Below are 20,173 nucleotides of genomic sequence, written 5' to 3'. Positions count from 1 at the left end.
CAAAATCATAGATGTCGCTATACAAAGCCCTGACAATTCTCAGACGCACACACAAACACGAGTGCACACACACTGCAGCTGGTGACAAGGGGCTGCCAGTAGACATGGCTGTTTTAGATGTTATACTTTTTACCTGAGAGCAGCGTAATTCCTTTTGCAGAGACGCTTGTTAATACTTGAGGTTTACTTATAACGGTTGTCATATCTGCTCAATCTGAAATCAAGCTTTTACAAATAGATTATCATGCAGCCACAAAACAAAAGTATTGCCAATTGCATAACAGACAAAGGTGCAGGTCAGATTCTGTAGATAAAACCTGGGAGTAGAAATGCACAAAGTGACACGCTGAAAGGAGATACCATTCTACCTGTGGTTTATTTTTCCTTTTGTTAAAAAAAAGAGCATGTTCATAAAACTTTACACTATTGTATACGTATTTAACAGTTTACAAAATTGGCTTTAAACATTTTCTTCCAAAATAGTTCTTATTACTCTGAAATAAACAAATTCACAAAAATAATCTATATTCCTTATGAACATTAAAAAGTAGTGTACAACTGTCGTAAAAAACAAAACAAAACAAGGACAGATGAAGGAGGAGCGCTAACAGGGGGTCTTTGTGTAAGAAAGCAGCCGAGGGGCAGATGTACCAGCTGTTAAACGGCTGTCTACAGAGCCCGGACACATGCACAGAGTCCTCTGGATAAAGTTGTAATTCTGGGAATCAATGGAGTGTTTGTTGTGCTGTGGAGGAAAGTGAGTGTAACTTGTATGTGTGTGTGTGTGTGTGTGTGTGTGTGTGGGAGGGATGGGGGGGTACCTCTAAATGGATACCAACAGCTGCATTCGCTGAGCCCATGTTCTATTGCTGTGATGGCAGGTAGGAGGACGCCGATGCTCAGGCATTAAATCAGTAAACACACTCTCGTGTTCGGTCCATTCACAGTTACAACACATTGTGTAAAAAAAACCCATTTGTTACTATTAATACTGTATTCTATAATGAACAATTTCAGGCATTAAAAGCACTATTGCATGACATTTGTTTCCTGGAGCGTCGACACAAACATTTAGTAACAACGTGGACCCGGGGTGGACATGTGAGTGAATGACCTCAGGTCACCTTCATGACTAAACATTAAGGGCAGGCAATATGGACAATTGTCCTGTGAGATGAGTGCAATTCGGCCATTCAACATTTAGCTTCACGGTTTATAAAAGAGGTAACTATCTTTAATATGGAAATGTTCAATATTATACAGCATTATTTTTTCTTATTCTGTAGAAATTTCCCATTCTGTGTTCGGTTTGTCATTCCTCCAGGCTGCTGCCTCCAGGAAACACTAAACTTGGACAATCATACTCCCAGTCAGTTATTAAGGATTCTATTGAAAGACTTTTCCACAGACACCTGCTTCTCCTAGTATCTAGGATTCAACTATCTAACTAATATCTACAAAATGTCTTGTTTGTCTGCTGCTGTGTCCCGCACATTGTTGTATCGTTGTTCTGCTGCTGTTTGTGCTTTTCCTGTTTGTCTCGCAGCGAGTGCATGCTACTCTTGTTCTGTTGTCTGTTTGGTTGTGCGAAAGCCTGCTTGTAATTTATGTAGGTGGGGGGGTGGGGGAGGGTGCTGCTGTCATTTTGCCCTTTGTGAATAAGAATGACGTGCCTTTTTAAATACAGGTAAAACTTGAATGTGACAGTGTACTGTACCTAGATTTTTCCAGCATTGCTTTATATTAGCCAATAATACACATTTCAGTCAGGGTGTTCAGTGGTTTCTCAGTCGAAGTTTCAGAAAGTTGCCGATATATTACAATATATATTGCTACCGCTACATAAAATGATACCCTTGTGTATCCATATTGCCCACCCTTAATGTTCATGCATATCAACATAATCAGCTGAGAACTGGATTATCCCAGTGAAAATATTCAGCAACAATTGTCAACATCAGATATGACACTTAAAATATAAGTGGGAAAACCAGTGGGAACAGATTTCTCCCGTCAGTCAAAGATAGATAGATACATACATTTTATTACCCTAGAAAACACGGGTGCAGTCTGACAAACTCTTTTCAGACCAGCTGAAGAAAGGTCTTGTCAACAACAACAACAGGAAAGATCCATCCCGTCCATCCTTTGCTCTGCCATTCGAGGGTCCGTCGGCTCACTGTGTGGAGTGTGTGTGTGTGTGTTTGTCTTCTGAACACAATGTGCTGATACAGACAAAAGCCGTATGAATGTTTAAGGCATCTGTCAATATGAAGAGGATTATATTTAAAGTCTCTTTAGTCATCCTCAGTGTATCTATGCTGAAGGCCCGTCTTCCAGTTAAACCCCTGACCCCCCCTCCGCCTCTAACAGGATGTGATGTAACTGCCCTGGGACGGTAGGAGCGTATGGTCTCAGTGCATTTGTCCTTTGTCGCCTCCAGCTCCTCAGTTTGTCTTTTCTGAGGCAAGTCAACCATGTCATCTCTCTGATGGTGGTGATACTCAACGGTGAGGAAAACAAAACATACTTCGGTAATAAAGTGAAGGCGACTTCATCATCACCAACTGCCGTGGTCGTTGAGAAGCGGCAGGGACATTCCGTGCTTCTGCTCTAGCTCAGTGAGAGCCGACTCCAGCCGCTGGATCAGTACCCGCTTCTTGAACCTGGGACAGATGCAACAGAAACAATCAGAAGAAGCAGGGAAATAAACAAGGGGCCGTTACAGTAGTTATGCTGCAAGCTGAAGTCGAGGGAGCAAGCAAGGGGTTAGTTTAGGTGTATATTAAAAAAGCAAGGAAAATAACTGTAATGAGGTTATGAGTAGGGATGTCCCGAACAAGTTTTTTTGTCCCCGATCCCGTTCCGATCCTACATAATACAGTTGCACAGTGCACACTATAGTACATTAAAGTTTAATATCTTTCCAATGTATATGCTTGACAATTTTATAGCTCTGCAATGCATTAAGTAATAGTTGGCGATTAGTAATCGCCAACTATTTTAATAATCGATTAATCAGTTCAAGAAGTTTTTATGAAAAGAAGTAAACATTCTATGATTTCTGCAAGCGTCTGCAGCCAGACCCGCTTGCAGCTGACGCTGAGATCGGATCGGGACATCCCTAGTAATAATTCATGGTTGATAGCTACTGCAAAGACACGGGTCTGAATGACAGGAACGCTGCGATACTTCAAAGATCAAAAGGTCACCGTTTCTTACCTGATGGCCTCTTTGATGGCGTGTTGGATGAAGTACCTCTGAACATTGAGGGGCCCTTTCACCTGCTGCAGTAGTGACTGTATTGCCTCATAGTCTGAGGAAAAGACAGACGGAGATGAGGAAAGTGTTCAGAAGCTCCCGACATGACATCTACCGAATGTGAGGTGATTCGCTGCCCTGGCTCATACTCACTTCGCCCTGGTTTGCGCACCTCCTTTATGACCCGCGTCCGCAGCTCCGCTTGGCTTCCGTCTAGTGGTGCAATGACGAGGGTCTCCGGCGCCGCCGGCTCGGCCTCATCGGGCTCGCTCTGCGGACTCAGTCGCTCGCAGTCGTGTTCCTCCTCCAGCGGTTGTTCGTCTAGACAATCTTCCACTGGTCTCTCCTCTGTCGTGATGATGTCCTCTCCCCCGTCCACTGCTCCCATACTGGCCTTCTCCTCGAGGGTCGGTGGAGATGGGTTTCCCTCCACGGGCTCCATCTCAGCGGGCCAGATCTCCCCCAACTCAGACCCGAGACCACCGTCGCCATTACTCTCAGGGACCACCACGTTGTTGCCATCCACCTCTGCGGGGGGAACAAAGAATTAAGTTGAAAAAAAACCTTCTTCATCTGTAATGTACAATCAGTTCCACATACTGTACAAATAGTCTTACCTTTGTGCTGTGGAATGGGTTTGATGAGGTTCTGCTGCCCTTGAACCCCGACCGAGTTCTTTCCCACCGCCACGTGGTTGGTGTTCCCCACTGGACTCTGTGGCCGCCGCAGCAACGGGGACATACTTCGCCTTCTCTTCGTAGTGGCAGCCGAGCTGGAATCATTGGAATTTCCTCTTTTCTTACTTTGAGGGCCCGCTACGAACTCGTCTGCCTCGTCGATCATCATGCCCTGAGAGAAAACGTTTCGGAGAACAAAATGTTACAAAAAAAGGGAAAGACACTAAAATATTGAATGAAAAAAATATTTAAAGTAGCATTAGGTGAGGTGAACATGCGTTTTATGTTGACTTATTATTTACCTTCTTATCCTGTTTGAACGGATTCCCAAATGTGTGCAGACGTTTCGGTTGGTCGGGGTCGATCTCTCTTAGAGGGGACGGCATCATCTTCAGGTACTCCTGATAGTTTCCCATCTGAGCCACTGGAATACTGTGCAGGTAGTCTGATGACAACCACAGAAACATTTTATTAGTATGAATAAAATACTAAGCTAATTACACAGGATTTCGTATGGGTTTTTTCAAGTGAATCAAATGCCTCCCGCAATGCACAGTGCAGTGCATTCCTGAAGAAATCATTAAAAATAGAGGCTGTTGCATATAGTGCTGTATACGTGTTTCAAATTGTCTTGTGATAGCACAGCAAAGACCAGAGATAGGACCGTTTAAAGAAGCAATTAGTTGTCCATCTCCCACATTTTGACCTCAGGTAGAGCAGAATGAATCTCAGCTCTGGCTGCCGGGTGAACATCGCACACCTTCGTCTTGCCCTCGGATCAGTTTCTGTGACGTCCGCAGCAAATTGGAGCGCATGCGGGTGAGCTGATCCAGAAGGTTCCGTCTTGGGATGTCGTAGGCATTTCGATAAGCTTGAGGTTTAAGATCCTACGAGTCAGAGAAAAGACATCAAACACTGCTCGTGCCCCCCCCCGCCCACACACACACAAATAAAGTTTGTCATACTCTTCAGAAATGTCCTTGCTGTGCTGAATCTACCTTGTTGAGCAGGGCGATCTGGAAGCCGGCGAACTCCTTGAAGTTGATGTCCCCCAGTCGAAGAGGCCCCTCCCCAGTGATTCCCTGCAGCAGCTGCTTGAAGTCTCGCCGGTGTGCCAGGGAGAGAGAGCTGGAGTGGTTCTTCACCTTGATGCCGGTTTCCTGGGGGGCCTTCTTCCCCACGGACACGATTAAACGGTCTGATTCCATTTTCGCCTTCATTGCATTTTTTGGGGGGAAAAGGGGGGAAAAAAACACCATATTTTACAGTCTGTCCAGATAATACAATTCAAACTGAAGTGAGATGGTGAGGAATACTGTTAGGAGCGCAGACGCATGAAAGCATTTTGGATTCACAAATTAGTTTCTTTATACATTTTAACCCTCCACAGTCTGATTCAGAAAACACATGATCTTTATATTAATATTAGAAGTGTAAACATCATATGCTATAACTCCTCTAACCATAACAGGGACAAAAAAAACGTGGGATTTACAGACTGGAATTACACCCGACTGGTATAACTAGAAGATTTCATTTTTCTGAAAAATCCAACAGTGTCGGACAAATACACGTCACTGTTTCAGTCCGAATTCAATCTGTAGTTCAAAACATTAACATTTAAATACACTACACTTGAGTTTGATTTAATTCAACAGAATAAATATGTATTCCTCCTTACGTCTGTACTTATAAATATTACTGATTCTACTAAACCTTTAGAGCATCAGAAAAATGAATAACTAACAAGATCTGAGGTTGTGGCCTTGTGGTTGACTTTATATTACGACCTGTCCGAGTGAAGATTATCTCTCATTCAAGGACACGTTGACATCCTATGAACACACTATCTTTGTCTACTACACCACACGCATCGCACTACTTGGAAAAGACTTGATGGGAAGCTGTGAGCGAGGAGTGTTTACCTGCTGACTGAGCTTCTTTAGGTACGAGATGACGCTGTAACTCAGGCCGCAGTCCATGGTGTCTGCTATAAGATTGGGTGCACCCATCATCCTCAACGCCTTCTTTAAGGGCTGTTAGAAAATAGCAGGGGGACAATTGTATTGGGATATGTGCAAAAACAATATAAATCCACAAGATAAACATTTCTCAAAAAGGCAGCAGAAGAAGCATTCGTTTACCATGAGGTAGTACGGAGGCATTGTCTTCAGGTACAGCTCTAAGGCCTGACGCCACTTGAGGTTTGGTTTTAGTTTGTGCACTTTGAACAAATCATCTGAAAGGAGACAAAGAAGAATGGGATGTCTGAGGGAAAACAAAAGCATGTTTTTAGCATTCCGGTTCAGTGAGCAGTCAGGTGTCCACCTGCTGCTGCTGCTGCTGCTGCACGGCTGACTGACTACTGTGCACACAACGTGAAGGTGGTGGGTAAAACACGCATCAACACATACAGTACACTGCCATTTATCATCCATCCATTCGTTGCGTAACATTATTAAAGATACACTGTTTCATTTGCGGGGCTATAAGCATGCAATGTGTGATTATGTTTCAAACAAAAGATGCTTGGGGAAAAAACTATATTGCAGATGATGAAGTGTCACAGAAAAACAAACAAACAACTTCTTAAATTCAACATCAGCTCTGATGCAGAAGATCTGAGGCCACTTTAGTGAAACAGTTTGGTGCCATATGTCTTACCGAGGAGCGGGAGCAGGACTGGGTAGTTGTAAGGCATGACAAACAGGTTGACACAGGTCAGAGTGGTGCTGGCTTTGAGGTAGCCAAATGGCTGGCCCAGGTCATTTTGCTTCGCACTGCTGTTAACAAACACCTGAGGACGACAAGGGGAAATGAAAGACTGTAAATCGGTGCTTAGTAACTGTCTCATTACTATTCAACTACTGCCAAAAAGTTATCAACCTCAGAATTTCTGGTTTTCATAAAAAGGCAAAACAGCAGTGACCAAGTTTGAACCCTACCTGCCAGCACATGTGCGGGGACTTCCTTTCCAGGATGAACTGGGTGAGCGGAGAGGGCTCCAGCTCATACTTGTCAAAGGGGAGTTTGTCGATCACCATGGGCTCACAGTCCATGCACGAGAAACGCACCATGGGATGAGCAGAGCGAGGCGGCTGAGAGCGGGACACGGAGATAGACGAAGAAGCTTGTCAGGCATAAGTATCTGTGGTACAGTCCCATCATGTGACATCTTTACAACAGCAACATAAAACCAAATATTGAAGATGTACAGGTGATGGAAGTCAAACAGAGAAAGACTCGGAGACTTGATTACATTTGGCTGAAAGTCAAAGTTCATGATGGAAAAAAGAAGACTTGCCAATAAAAGACAGAAAGATAAGAGAGGCAAAGTGAAACGCTGGGAGGAAACCTGCACAGCGTCAGACTAAAGGTGCCGATGACATATTTCTAAAAGCATCTGCTCACCAGTGTAGGGGAGTTCTGGTCCGGCCAGAAGGACTCTGGTATTGGCCAATGACCCACCGGCACTCCGGTCTTTGGGTTCGGCCGCACGTAGATGAGTTTGTGGCAACTGTGCCACGGCTGAAGGCTGAAGGTCGACGCGGGACGACTCGTCTCCACGGCGTTATCTGTCGAGAGAGCGTATGACATTAGACAGAACCCCTTCGCAGTCCTACGCAAACAAATACAAACAACTGATGGAAATTGAAAGTTCTACAAATTCACCACTTCAAAGCTTTGTATTCTTAAAACTACACAACTTCTAATATGTCCTTCTACTGTACCACTTAGTCAAATGATTTTTTCTTTACACAGTCTAGTTGTTTATATTCCTCTGTATTTGGCAGATCTAGATTACACAGTTCTCCTTTCAATGTAAAACTACATTGTGGTGATTTACAACACCAAGATCCTCTTCTGCTTTCACCCGTTTTAATGCTCAGTGTCTTTGCTCCAGCTTACTCTATGACATGTGCTGAGATAATGTGCACGGCAACACTGTAAAATACACTGTACTTCTTTTAGTTTTGACTGTGCTCTTGATTCGTTTGAGTCGCACATTTGTGCATACCAAGCTGTTACGACAAGAGAAGGTGGGGTATGAAAACGTTTTCTCTCTCCGTTCGGTTTGCATCACCAACAAAACACTCACCTTCCCCAACAGGAGGTGGATCAGGCCCCGTCTTCTCAAAATTGATTACAACGCCGCTTTGAACCTTTTGGACCAGAGATTCCAGACACTGGTTCAACATCCTCTGTGTCCGTACACAGTACGATCGCCCTGACAGGGAAAGGCAGGACCCACAACGATCAAATATGATAATACGAATATAAGATTAGTATACATAAGAGTGTAGACCCATAATGAATCGGCTCAGGTGCCAGAGTAAAAGTAAAATGCTGAACCTCCAGTGACTTCACACATCTGGGTGATGGCGGACTCGTCTGTTGGGACGCTGCCGAGCTGCTCGTTGTCGGGCGCTGCTGCTCCAGGCAGCCTCAGCACCAAGGCAAACAGACGCTGGTCCCAACGAAAGGGCTCTTTGGTCAGTTCACTGCCTGCCAGAGGAGAGTTCAGAGGCAGGTGCAGCTGGACGACAGAGAGGATAGGAGAGGTTCAAGTTCACATGCGTGATGGTCAAAAAATTCCACCATTAAACAAAATTGAAAATGATTAGAAAAACATTTAGCTGACGGTATCAGTGGGCAACCACGTTTCCAATGCTCTCTCACCTCATCCGGCACCCCAGAGCTGTGTGTAAGCTTGTTCCCATCAGTGATGGTGATGATCACAGATGGCTCAAGGAAGAAGGGGTTTCGTCCCTGAGAGAGAAATCATATCGTTCAGCAATTAAGCAAACAGTTTTTGCGCAAATAATGACCCTGTTTATTCTGAAAAGCCTGACTTCCTTTCCTAACGCTCCAGACCACATTGGCTTTTGTTTCCAAAAAAACGTTCACATCTCAAACACAAGACGCAATTGTTCTCTCCCTCTCACAGTAACGGCAAGATATACTGTTCGTATACTGTTTAAACAGAAGTCAACTTAAGCACAGTAATTAGCATGGTTTTAGCGTCACACCTCTGATCACCCACTGGATATTTCTATGGAGTGTGATGCAACTTTTATTGTTTGCTATGTGTCAAGAGGCAACTGTACAAGGCCGAGTCCTTGTGTTACCTATTACAGAAAGAGGCCTCCACCACTGTGCTGCAAGGGTCGGCCTGGTCTGTGTCAAATACACAAAGTATCAAGTACTATATACTTAGTAGATTTACGCATTCCTGATTCTAACAACTTGTGTCAGTGCAGTAATTCATTCTTTGTAAGGATGAGAGTGATAACTGAGAGAGGATGGAGTGGATTACGCTGCAATGAAGGTGAATAATCTTCTTTTAGTCTCCAGGTAATTTTATCATCAAAACCTTAATTTATCCAAGAATATTTCACATACAGTAGTATATGTGTTGGCTGTCACAAAAAACCCTGCTGCGCATTTTGTCACTTTAGTCCTTCGCTGTGGATTTAGATGTAAAGTGCCTTGCTCATGGGCACCTTCCACAATTTAATGCTTTTAAAGACTTTCAGACTATTCCGTGTTTCCCTGAATTTTTTTGACATGGTCTTAGTCGCCCACAAAGAAATCCTTTTTAAAAGTCTGTAACAGGAAGTTTGGATGGATCTGCAGTTCACCTGAATGCCTCTCTTAACTCTCAATTTGAAAATATATGCACTATAGAGGAAAAAATAACCTCCTATATAAATTTAAAATATAATATTAAAACGTTTTGAGGATCAATATGAGCAAATTATACTTTTTTTTAATTTAACAAATTTACCACAGAATTAAATCACCCATCAGTGTATAGGGTATTTTTAAATGTACCTAAAGTTATGTTTACAACCATTACCAATAAGTGACATGACTCAATAGGAAGTACTTGGTCTGCAATAATGAAAATGACTCAAACAAACACTAAAACATATAAGAATAACTCTACTATTCTCTCATAGCGAAGGACGATGCTGAAGCCGCAGAAGTGCACCACGTTAGGATTTCGGTGTCAAATACCTGTCCGTAGTTGTCGATGCCCGAGACAAGGCGGTTGAGGTTAAGCAGGTCAAAGGCTGTGCGAAGAGCGTGACCCAGTGTAGTCAGCCCGGACGCCTGCAGGTTCTTCAGCTCGCACATGAACGTGGCATGGTTCTCCTTCCAGCCTGCCTGAAATACATGCATCGACAGTGGGTTGAATTCACTGCACAGCAAACAGCCCGAAGGCCCGAAGGAGACTCGGTGGAGACCCAGCAACTCATACTTTGTAATTACAAAGATAAACGGAACAAGCTTGGTTCAAACTGATCCATGTTGAGCATATGACTGGCTCCTTTAGCAGTCATATATGAGAGGAGTCTAAAACTTTAAAAAACCCATCGATTCTTGGGCAACGTTACATAATAGCCACCGTAAAATGAGATCAGGGCCATGTCAAGCTCTGGAAATAGAAGATAATATTGTAGGAAATTCAGACCCACATTAGAGCTGGATGGTGCGGTTTAAGAAAAAAAAGAGACACTAATTTCATAGATGACGAGCAGCCCAAAATACTCTTCCCACCGCTGCCGTGTCCTCTGTGACAGAGACGCACTCCCACAGGGGGGAGGACGTGGCCTGTGAAACTGCTCTTGGACTTTTCTCTCGCGAGGTCAAGTACCTTATTCTGCAGCTCCATGCTTAATCTAGGGATGACCTGCAAGCTTACCACTTCCTTTATAGGGAGAGGATGGTGGGAGGGGAGGGGGGGGGGGCTCACGGAGAGAGAGTGGGAAGTGGCAGTATATCAACATGTATGCTCCGGATCAGGCCGGTGGGCAGATTTTTGGATTATCGCGGTATATATCACCGCAGAGCCGTGATTTGGGTGAAATTTCTAGAGAAGTGCAGAGCATTACCCAAACGACATGAGATAAATGCTGTGCACTCACTGAGCTGCTGAAGCAAACACTTGAAGTGGAAGCACACACACATTTCACCGGGGCAGTGGCAAAGAAACAAGCGCCAGACACAGACTCTCGTGGAGGCAAGCAGAAGTGTAAGGCTTAGCTGGCACTCAATAATTCAGACTACAGAAAATGTCTATTTTCCTCCTGCCCATCCTCCTCGCTCTCTCCCTCTACATGAACAATTTATGCCTCGGTAACTGTGCAATCAGAGTATGTCCATTCAGTTTAACCTTGTCCCTTCCTCATAATCCTCTCTACACAAAGCAGGTCGAACCGACAAAAGGAGATGGCGACGAGGACAAAGAGAGGAAGAGCAGGAGGAAGAGAAGTTGATGATGGACTTTACAAAGAGGGAAAAGCTGCTGTAGATACAGTAGCAGCACCTGGATGATTTTGTGAGTTAGATGTGAATTAGATCTTGGATTATTTGGCTAAAATGTTACACACGTGACTGTGGGATTTATTTATCTATAATCTGAACTTGTAGTGAACACTTCAAGGTCAACGACAGCAGCATCCCATAACATTTTGTCATGGTCCCATTCTTCTTCTCTACGCCTATAATAACATCATTAAAATGACATAGTAATGTTTGAAGCGCTGAGGCTTTGAGCTGAGAGCGGTCCTTTTGCCCATTTTAATATGGAGGAAAATAAGGAGCCAGATATAGAATGTGTTATTTTTGATTGTTGCACAACTTTGAACTCAAGCACTGAGCAAAACTGTATATTAGTTAATTGAAAGAACTTCCTCATTATACAAATTCTTCACAATTGTAGCTACAAAGAGAATAGAGTGTGTTAAGAACACAGCAGTAACAGTATAATGATGTATGCTATTTGCTAAAAAATTCTATTTTGGAAAATAGCTCATCTTATTAATCAAAAGCTGAAATTGTATTAGTTATATTACTGTTAGTTATATTATATTCATTGTAGAATAATATATGTAATATTGATTCAGTTTTTCAGTGTAAAAAATGTAGGAAGGCCTAGACGTGAGAAACACTAATAACATAAATCAAAGTGATCGATTGTACATTTAAAAAATACTTTTCAAAGCTCTACTTTTCAAAACACTTCTCCTCTGTTCTGACCACTGGCACATGTAATCATTTAACCCATTTTGTGTGTTGCCTGTAAGAAGACAAATAAGATAAGTGCATCCCTAATGAACCTAAATATAAATGAAGAGTGTAAAATATTATAATATATTATCATATGGTTACGTGACACATTTCTGCGACATACACTATATAATAATGTCGCTCCTTGTCTGGGGCGATTCAAAAGCTACAGCTGATCGATAGGTGCTGCAAAGTATTGACACTGCATGATATAATATTATAATAAAAACAATAACTATTTACACGCACCTCTTAACTTGCACTATACTTTCCAACACATGCCTCTTTATCTATTTTCTAAACCTCACAGAAGCATCTTTAAGGTTGCATAAGTATAGTAAGTTGCTTTTCCAGTTCTGGCATTTCTGTAATTTGATCATGTTACATGCAAACAAATATGTAGATGAGTATGAAAGACAACAAACTATGCTGTGTCTTCAGGCATGGATTATGTGGGACAGAGTAAGCACTGAGAACGGAGTGTTGAGAGTAGTAGTAGTGTTGTTTGTAGACAGTGTTCGGCGAGCAGAGAGACCCAGAGCCCCTGATGCGAATCTGACACTTCAGGTGTTCGTGTTTTATTGGAGCTCAGAGAGAGAGATGTGTGCCAGGTCATAAAACAAGTCAGCAGGTTATTGGTGAGGATACAGTAGCTTTGCTGATATGAAACCCCATATAATTATTGCAGTGATTCAAAGGTTGTATGTGTTTGTATCTGGATGTGTGTGTGCATGAAAACAAAAGTGCTTCATTGCTGGGCCATAATTTAAAAAAAATACTATCGACATTAAAAAAATTGAACCATATTAATAAAGACACATTTCATCTATCGAACTCACAAAGATTTAAAAAAAAATAAAAAATAAAATATCTGATGTTGAAGAGGGCTTATCAACTTTCAGACCAGATTGGCCAATGGTGGTGCATGGATGAGTCGAGGGGCGGGGTAAAAGATGATTGGCGGGCTCTTTGGCCAATCTTCACACTGTATGGTCAAAAAAAGGGCGACGTCATGGGCGATAATGAATCTCTCCGCCTCCATCTCAACGCCCGAGACTTTTCTCAACACAAAAGCAAAATGTCCGCTGGACGTTCGGAGGTAGTGCATCTCCGGGTCTGCGGGTATTCGGAGCAAAAATAATAATAATTGCCGGTTTTCGCCACGGGGACGCCGCCCGACACCGACCACACACCCGGAGGACATTAAAACCCCACTGACAGAAAAAACACCGTCGACTTGTGAAATGAAAAAAAATGGTATCAGTTGCTAATTACCTTCACTCCGTATGGTGGATCATCGAATGTAACTAGCATGTACCTGTCGCCTCTACTAGCCGGGTCTCGGGCACGCAGCTGTCAAAAAAAAGGAAACCAAAACAACATATATTAATTTCGGCCGCTCTCGCCCAGGGGGCCCTGCGCTCGCCAGAAGCCGCACATTTGCTGAAAAAGTCGGGGTGAAATCAATCTTTACCTTCATAAAGACCTCAACCGCGCCTTTAGCAACGTCCAGATACGTCGTACCCAAATAAGTGCGCTGATTCATAGAGGCGGACGTGTCTAACAGAAAAAGTAAAATAGGCATTTTAGATGTAAAGCCGCGGATGTATGCTTTTCCCAAATAACAGTTGTCCACATATGACCTATCGTGCGGCCAAACAGCTCACACATGTGTGTGTATATTTGTTATAATAAGCCCCCCCCCCTCCAGAAGAGGGCCGTTGCCTCTGCCCTCTCTCTATCTGCCTTTCCAGAGCTCTGTCTCGGCTCGCGCTGTTCAACTTCTGCTCCTAACCCGGAGGAACGCCCCGCCGCCTCAACTTGCAGCCCATTGGCTGAGCCCCGTTCACAGACCACGCCCCTCGTCAATATATAAATATATAACGAGGTCGAGATGGCTCGACTCTGTATGGCACATCCGCCCCCTTACGTTTGTGTATGTGCGATATGTGGCGGGATAATCATAAAGTTCGTGTGTGTGTGTGTGTGTGTGTGTGTGTGTGTGTGTGTGTGTGTGTGTGTTGAGGGGTGTGAATATGATCTAAATAGCTGCGAATATCACTTACGCCACTTTAAACCAGGCACGTAGGCTGCTTTATTGTAACGATCATAACGGATCATACACACACACACACACACACACACACACACACACACACACACACACACACACACACACACAGAGAGAGAGAGAGAGATTTGATTTTTTTTAAACAACTTTTATTAAAATTTACCATAGAACATTACGGTCCTCTACAAATGAATTGAAAAACACAAAACAAAAAAATAAATAAAGGAATGTACTGAACAAAACAAGTCATAAAAACAGATTGAAAGATGAGCTCTTCCTCCTTCACTGAACACACAGCCGTGGTGAAACACCAATGGTTTCAAAACTCCTGTATGTCCTTCATCAGAGAGTGAATCTGAAATCCACTCTCACTCTGGCTCATACCAGAGACATGTACATTTTTGTCAGCTCTTGTCCGGAGACATTTTCTATCTTTTTTTCCTGCTTTTATAAATCGACAGTTTGGCCTGACCAACAACAAAATTCAACAAACTCCAATTCGAGAGAGTGAGAGAGAGAGAGAGAGAGAGAGAGAGAGAGAGAGAGAGAGAGAGAGAGAAACACTCAAACACACACAGAAACACTCAAACAAACGCGTGCAATAACTCCAACACTTGTCAAACACACCACAAGCACATACAACCTCTGATTCTCTCCTCTGTCACTCCTCACTCTTTTGCTGCAGTCAAGTCACCTCAAAAAGCTCCACCCATCCGACTGGCTTTAGTAAATAAACAGTACTTAAGTTGGACATAGAGTAACTCTATGAATCAACTGTCATACTTGGGGCAGGCTTTATGTAGCAGTAGAAACTGGATAGAGATAGTAGTGCATGTAATCAAACAGAACTCAAAAATATATTTCAATGGACGTATGACAATGAAGAAGTCACTTTCACCATAGGCCTTTACATGTGCTTTCATAATAAATCTGTAACCACTTGAAGGCAACATCACTGATGCATGAGAGGATATCCTTCATATGTCCTTTCAACGCCCTATCAATATATATATATATATATATATATATATATATATATATATATCATAGATCTAAAGGTCAGTGGAGAGTCACAGAGGCCAAACCCAGACACACGTCTACCTTTGGATAGATGTAGGCCTGATCTGTCCATTACCTGCTTACAGTTATATTGATATTTTGATTGACTGTATACACAAAAAAACCATGGCATTTGTGTTTTTCATTTGTTGCCACTAATAAAACATGTTGGATGATTAATAATTTACTTTTTGAGTGATTGTTATTATTATCAAGTATCAAACATGCATCATGCATGTGACTGTATAAAGACTTTACTTTTTTTCTGTCTAGGCGAATTAGGGTGATAAACAAAACAGTTATATCATTTCAGTGGCCATTACTAAAATAACCACATGGAAGTAGGCAACATTTGGGCACAGTGTCGGTATACTTGTTTTCCACTGGAGTCTGTTGTGAAGTTATCGGAGACACGTTACTCCTTCCGCTCGGTTGACGTCTTTGCACGTACTCTCCCAGCATGCACCGCGGGGTCTGCAGCATATTATTGACAAAGAGAAGAGGGCTGGAGGGAAACAACACCAGGGTGGGATCACAGACACAGACCACCACGGCGACACGAACCTGACAACTAGGTACAGTCTCACTGTCGGTTTTTGTTTTTTCTTCTCGAAATAGAAACTACTCTCTGTCCTATTATCTGTAATGACACTGCGCGCGGACAACGTCAAGTGGCGATCAGCTGTTGCTCCTAGCCGGCTAACGCTAGCCGACGCTACTAGCACCGTACAGGCGTTAGCATTACACCACAACAACGTGTTAGCAACACGGCCGGAGCGAGCTACTGTAAAACAAACGTGTTGCTCGGTCAGAGATGAACACTGAGCATGACATATGGTATATATATAAATGACACTCGTTTTGTTTGTGATCAACGCATTTGTACGAAGACCCTCGTTTCTCGCGTCTGTTGTTTACATGCTCATCCACGATTACGCTGCACTTATGGTTTACACACAGTCTACATACGAATGTGACGTTGTGCTGGTTGACATGATCACAGGATTAGACACATCCGAGCGTGCAAGAGTGACTTCACTTAAAAACGTTGTCACCAATGATGCGTGAGTTTTTATGTGGAGAACAAACAGTGTTGCGACACCACGAGCCCCTGGTTCCTCGAGCTCCACCGTAACCACGTAAACACAGGGGGACACGTGAGCAGAGGATTCACGAAATTCATCCACCCTGGTTTAATTTGTACGTCTCACATCATTTTCACATATTTTCTCACAAACACACACACACACACACACACACACACACACACACACGCACGCAGATACTCACTGGCGATCAAAACAACTGTACCCCCTTCAAATCCTGCATCCAAAGTGAAATCACAGAATGTTAGCATTAGTTATTAAGTGTTCATTTCTAAAGAATGTATCAACTTGTGTTAGTGTACATTACTAAAGAAAGTATCAACTTGTCTAAGCAGTAGTTGTATTAGAAGAGGTGTCAACGCTTCATGCAGTTCCGACTAATAATTGCCTCAGCCAATCAATCTATTATTACAAATGCAAATATCTGCAAAATAAAATAAAAAAATGTGTAAATAGCAATATTGGTCAGTTTGGCTGTAGTTGCAACCTTGGAAGTGCATTGTATTAGCCACAACAAAAGATTATGGTGCAAGTAACGTAAGACAGCTGTTTGATACATAAATGGAATATCAACAGTGGTTTGATAAATAAATGTGATAATACAAAAGTGCAACCGAAAGTGAATTTGTGGCATGACAGTGCCTCTTGAGCGACTGTACTTAATCATTCATCACCTGTGTCCCATCACAGTGTCATGTCATGGCCCTGAGAAGCTGAGGGCGAGAAGTGCCGTTTGCCTTCCAAAGGGGAGTTTACACAGCGTGGCCATTGGCAGAGAGGGGTGGGGGGCCCAGGCAGACCACGGACGGGGGAAGGGGAAGAGCTCAGCTGGAGCCAATGCAGCAGCAGCATCGACAGCCTGAGCTGGTGGAAGGAAGCCTTCCCGTGTTCGTGTTCCCCACGGATCTCGTCTTCTACGCAGATGACCAGACATCCCACAAGCAGGTGCTCACCCTCTACAATCCCTATGAGTTCGCCCTCAAATTTAAAGGTCAGTGGGCAGAGGAAAACACGACTAATCATAGGCTTCCATTGTGTTGCTGTATCATTTTTTCTGCGAATTATTCCAGACGAGACGGATGATTTGTGCGCGTGTTTTTTTCTTCTTTGTCAGTGCTCTGCACAGCGCCAAACAAGTACACTGTGGTGGACGCCACCGGAGCCGTCAAGCCACAATGTTGCGTTGACATGTGAGTCAGTTTTTATGTGTGGGACATTTCCTTTCATGCAGCGGAAAACCACCAAAGAATTTAGATGTCTGATTTAAGAGGCTGTTTTTTTTCTAAAATATGTTTCCGCGCAGATTCAACTATATATCTCCATTCAGATTGTGTTGTTTATACAGCTGACCTTCCCACCTGGTTAAATCCAGAGTCTGTCTGACATTCCGTGTCCACACAGAGTAATCAGACACAGAGACGTGCGGGCATGCCATTATGGGGTGTACGACAAGTTCCGGCTGCAGGTGTCGGAGCAGAGTCAGCGGAAAGCCCTGGGTCGCAAAGAGGTGACGGCCACGCTCCGCCCCTCTGCCTCACAGGAGACGCCCAGCCCCCGGCCCCACGATGACGAACGCAGAATCAAGGAGCAGTTTGCCGAAAGCGAGTTTTTTGAACAAACTGCGTTTCAGACAGGTAAGACTGAAGGACTGCTGTGTGGTGGTGCTGCCACTAGATGGAGCCAAATGCTCACAGATATCACAGGGGGATTTCTCACCATTTTACAGGACACAGTACATTAAAATGTTTTGGCCTATGATCATACTTATGTACCAACTAATTTGTATAGGATAAAAAAAAGCTATCTTGCCCACAAAAATAATGTGATGATAACATGCACAGAATGTAATAAACCCCTTATTCCCATTTGATCATGTTACACGACGGGACGGTCCCTTCTTTCTCTGATAGCACGTTTAGCTATTTCCTGTTCAAATTCTCGCATACATAGTTGTTTTTGTATAGATCTCTGAGATTCTTATGCATTTATAGAAATACAGATAATCACTGTAATTTAATGTGAAAGTACAAGCCAAGGCCTCAGTGCACACAAGATAAGATTTATCTTCATTCTGTTTTAAACTGCATTTACCAAGACAGCCGTACTGAAAGGGTTGAGTACATTCACTTTTCACTTGTAACACCTGAGGATTAAAAATGTTTTTGCCATTCTGTGTACATTCCTGTTATAATTTCCACGGCTCCACTGTCATGAACCCTTATCTGGCCTCGGTTTTTTAGCTACCTTCCTCTCTCCATCTTACATGAAAACACGTCTGACTTTTCTTTGCTATAAATAAATACAAAGAGCAAAAGTACTGTCTGTGAAACACTGATACTATTACTTTTCTGCCTCCCCCAATATTGTCTAAAGACTTAACAGTGTCAATTATCAGTCACCTTTGCACCAGGGGATGTCCTCCTGCATTAACGGGAACATGGACACTAGTTTTTTTGGAGTCAATCCCAAACACACTGACGTGCTGTTGTAAATACTCTCTAGAGCACCAAATCTGTGCTAGAAAATAGTTTCAGAATGCAAATACACTATTTAATCCTGGTGGTGCAAACTACAGTGTCAAACTGTTTAAGGGATGTATACAGACCTTTTTTTTAATTACAGTATATCATTTTTATTGGGAGGTTAACCTTTTGCTATCAGTTAGACTGGATTCTTTTTATATATTTTTCTTTTCAGATTTGTTTTATGTTTAATTATGCCCAATGTGTAGCACATTGAAATGCGGGTTTTGAAAATAGCTTTAAATAAATATAAACCACTGGGCTCTGGGCTAAGAGCCACAGACAGGCAGAAAGACACTAACACATTGCTGGTTTTGGTCTTTTCGTGGGAGAATTTTTTTATTTTTATATCCTTAAAATATTTTGTGAACTATTCTGAGTGATGAATCTGATCGCTGTGTGTGTGTGTGTTTGTACCTGGCAGAGAGCCGTCCTGTTGCTGGAGGACCCAGTCTGCTGACGGTGCTGCTGGGGCTGGTGTGCATGGCCGCCCTGATGCTCCCGACACTGGGGGAGCAAGAATCTACTGTGCCTGTCTACCTCCACTTAAGTGTTAACAAGAAACTCGTAGCTGCTTATGTTCTCGGTAAGTAAGACAGTTTTACGCAAGTGGCTACGACAGAACGGGGGTTACTTTTTCCTCAGATCTACACACTGCTATCGTTTATGAAACCACAATGTATGTGCTTCCGTGTTGTCTTGTAATTTTTCAGGTCTCCTTACAATGGTCATCCTACGCACATGACGCGCTTTGAGCTGAGTGAGGAGGGGGGGATGATCTAAAAGACCGAAGAGAACATTCTCACACCAGAGGCACTACTACGCTTCGGTGTGTAGAGCTGACAGCAGGGGCTTCGGGGAAATATAATTATTCAACTCACCCTGTCCCCTGAAACATACATTTTAGCATACTTTCTTTTTGTGTTGATACATTTTCACTATACTGAACTGATGCAAACAGCAGAGACCTCCGGAGAGGAGCCGTCCCTGAACGGGGCCTGTGAAGAAACATGAGGCCATTCAGAGTGTTGCCGGGCCTCATGTTTCCCTGTCTGTATTTTTATTGCCATTATGTAACCAAGTGGTCAAGGTGAGTGTGAAGGAATCATACATGCCAACTTGATACATGTATATAAAGCCATTAAAGTTTTGTTATGGTTCTCACCTGTAACCATCGTTAAACTGATGCTTCAAAGCGTTGTGTCAGTGTCGACCCCCAAGGAGTGTGCAGGACTGTGCATCCACGCAGTGCAGTTTGCATGTGTGGATACGGATCTGAATGAGTTTTTATTTTTTACCACAGTACTTTTACATGTCACCAAAGGAAAGATCTTTTTGTTTGCCGTATTATAATCAATGCACCATTGAACATTTAATAAAAGGCTCCATACGTCTGTCTGG

At 43.1% G+C, this 20,173-nt stretch overlaps 2 protein-coding genes across 4 annotated transcripts; one reads left to right on the top strand and one right to left on the bottom strand.

The window, feature by feature from the left end:
- Positions 1 to 357: 357 nt before the first annotated feature.
- ints6l (integrator complex subunit 6 like) lies at positions 358 to 16,947 on the bottom strand. 3 transcript variants are annotated; one of them, XM_047334400.1, is made up of 19 exons: positions 15,518 to 16,947; positions 13,489 to 13,574; positions 13,290 to 13,367; positions 9,960 to 10,109; positions 8,619 to 8,708; positions 8,292 to 8,475; positions 8,038 to 8,166; positions 7,350 to 7,513; positions 6,884 to 7,036; positions 6,603 to 6,735; positions 6,083 to 6,177; positions 5,864 to 5,974; positions 4,937 to 5,152; positions 4,699 to 4,825; positions 4,241 to 4,383; positions 3,879 to 4,110; positions 3,415 to 3,789; positions 3,223 to 3,316; positions 358 to 2,666 (listed from the first exon to the last, which is right to left on the bottom strand). In XM_047334400.1, the coding sequence occupies exons 2-19, from the start codon at positions 13,558 to 13,560 to the stop codon at positions 2,561 to 2,563; spliced, it is 2,652 nt and encodes an 883-aa protein (XP_047190356.1). In that variant the 5' UTR covers positions 13,561 to 13,574; positions 15,518 to 16,947; the 3' UTR covers positions 358 to 2,560. The 3 variants fall into 3 exon arrangements, 2 of the variants coding, with proteins under 2 accessions (XP_047190356.1, XP_035505703.2); XM_035649810.2 differs by lacking the exon at positions 15,518 to 16,947 and having other exon boundaries at positions 13,489 to 13,788; XR_007031447.1 differs by lacking the exons at positions 358 to 2,666; positions 3,223 to 3,316; positions 3,415 to 3,789; ... (3 more) ...; positions 4,937 to 5,152; positions 15,518 to 16,947 and having other exon boundaries at positions 6,083 to 6,206; positions 13,489 to 13,791.
- Positions 16,948 to 17,085: 138 nt separating this feature from the next.
- Positions 17,086 to 20,166, top strand: mospd1 (motile sperm domain containing 1). Its single transcript, XM_035649814.2, has 5 exons — positions 17,086 to 17,241; positions 17,365 to 17,440; positions 17,652 to 17,884; positions 19,197 to 19,358; positions 19,486 to 20,166. The coding sequence occupies exons 1-5, from the start codon at positions 17,088 to 17,090 to the stop codon at positions 19,515 to 19,517; spliced, it is 657 nt and encodes a 218-aa protein (XP_035505707.1). The 5' UTR covers positions 17,086 to 17,087; the 3' UTR covers positions 19,518 to 20,166.
- The last annotated feature ends 7 nt before the right edge of the window (positions 20,167 to 20,173 follow it).

The sequence above is a fragment of the Scophthalmus maximus genome, chromosome 9 (assembly GCF_022379125.1).
Source record: "Scophthalmus maximus strain ysfricsl-2021 chromosome 9, ASM2237912v1, whole genome shotgun sequence".
Taxonomy (NCBI): domain Eukaryota; kingdom Metazoa; phylum Chordata; class Actinopteri; order Pleuronectiformes; family Scophthalmidae; genus Scophthalmus; species Scophthalmus maximus.
Note: the sequence above shows the minus strand (reverse complement) of the source record. Positions and strands in the feature narration are given on the sequence as shown.

What these genes read in the sequence shown, in the direction of transcription:
- ints6l (XM_035649810.2), bottom strand. Translation starts at nt 13,599, where the DNA reads ATGCCTATTTTACTTTTTCTGTTAGACACGTCCGCCTCTATGAATCAG. An exon ending in ACCAGAACTCCCCTACACTG is followed by an intron (nt 7,037 to 7,349) that starts GTGAGCAGATGC and finishes TCCCGCTCTCAG; the next exon opens with CCGCCTCGCTCTGCTCATCC. An exon ending in GCCATCAAAGAGGCCATCAG is followed by an intron (nt 2,667 to 3,222) that starts GTAAGAAACGGT and finishes CATCTGTCCCAG; the next exon opens with GTTCAAGAAGCGGGTACTGA.
- mospd1 (XM_035649814.2), top strand. Translation starts at nt 17,088, where the DNA reads ATGCAGCAGCAGCATCGACAGCCTGAGCTGGTGGAAGGAAGCCTTCCC. An exon ending in GTTCGCCCTCAAATTTAAAG is followed by an intron (nt 17,242 to 17,364) that starts GTCAGTGGGCAG and finishes CTTCTTTGTCAG; the next exon opens with TGCTCTGCACAGCGCCAAAC. An exon ending in CGTAGCTGCTTATGTTCTCG is followed by an intron (nt 19,359 to 19,485) that starts GTAAGTAAGACA and finishes GTAATTTTTCAG; the next exon opens with GTCTCCTTACAATGGTCATC.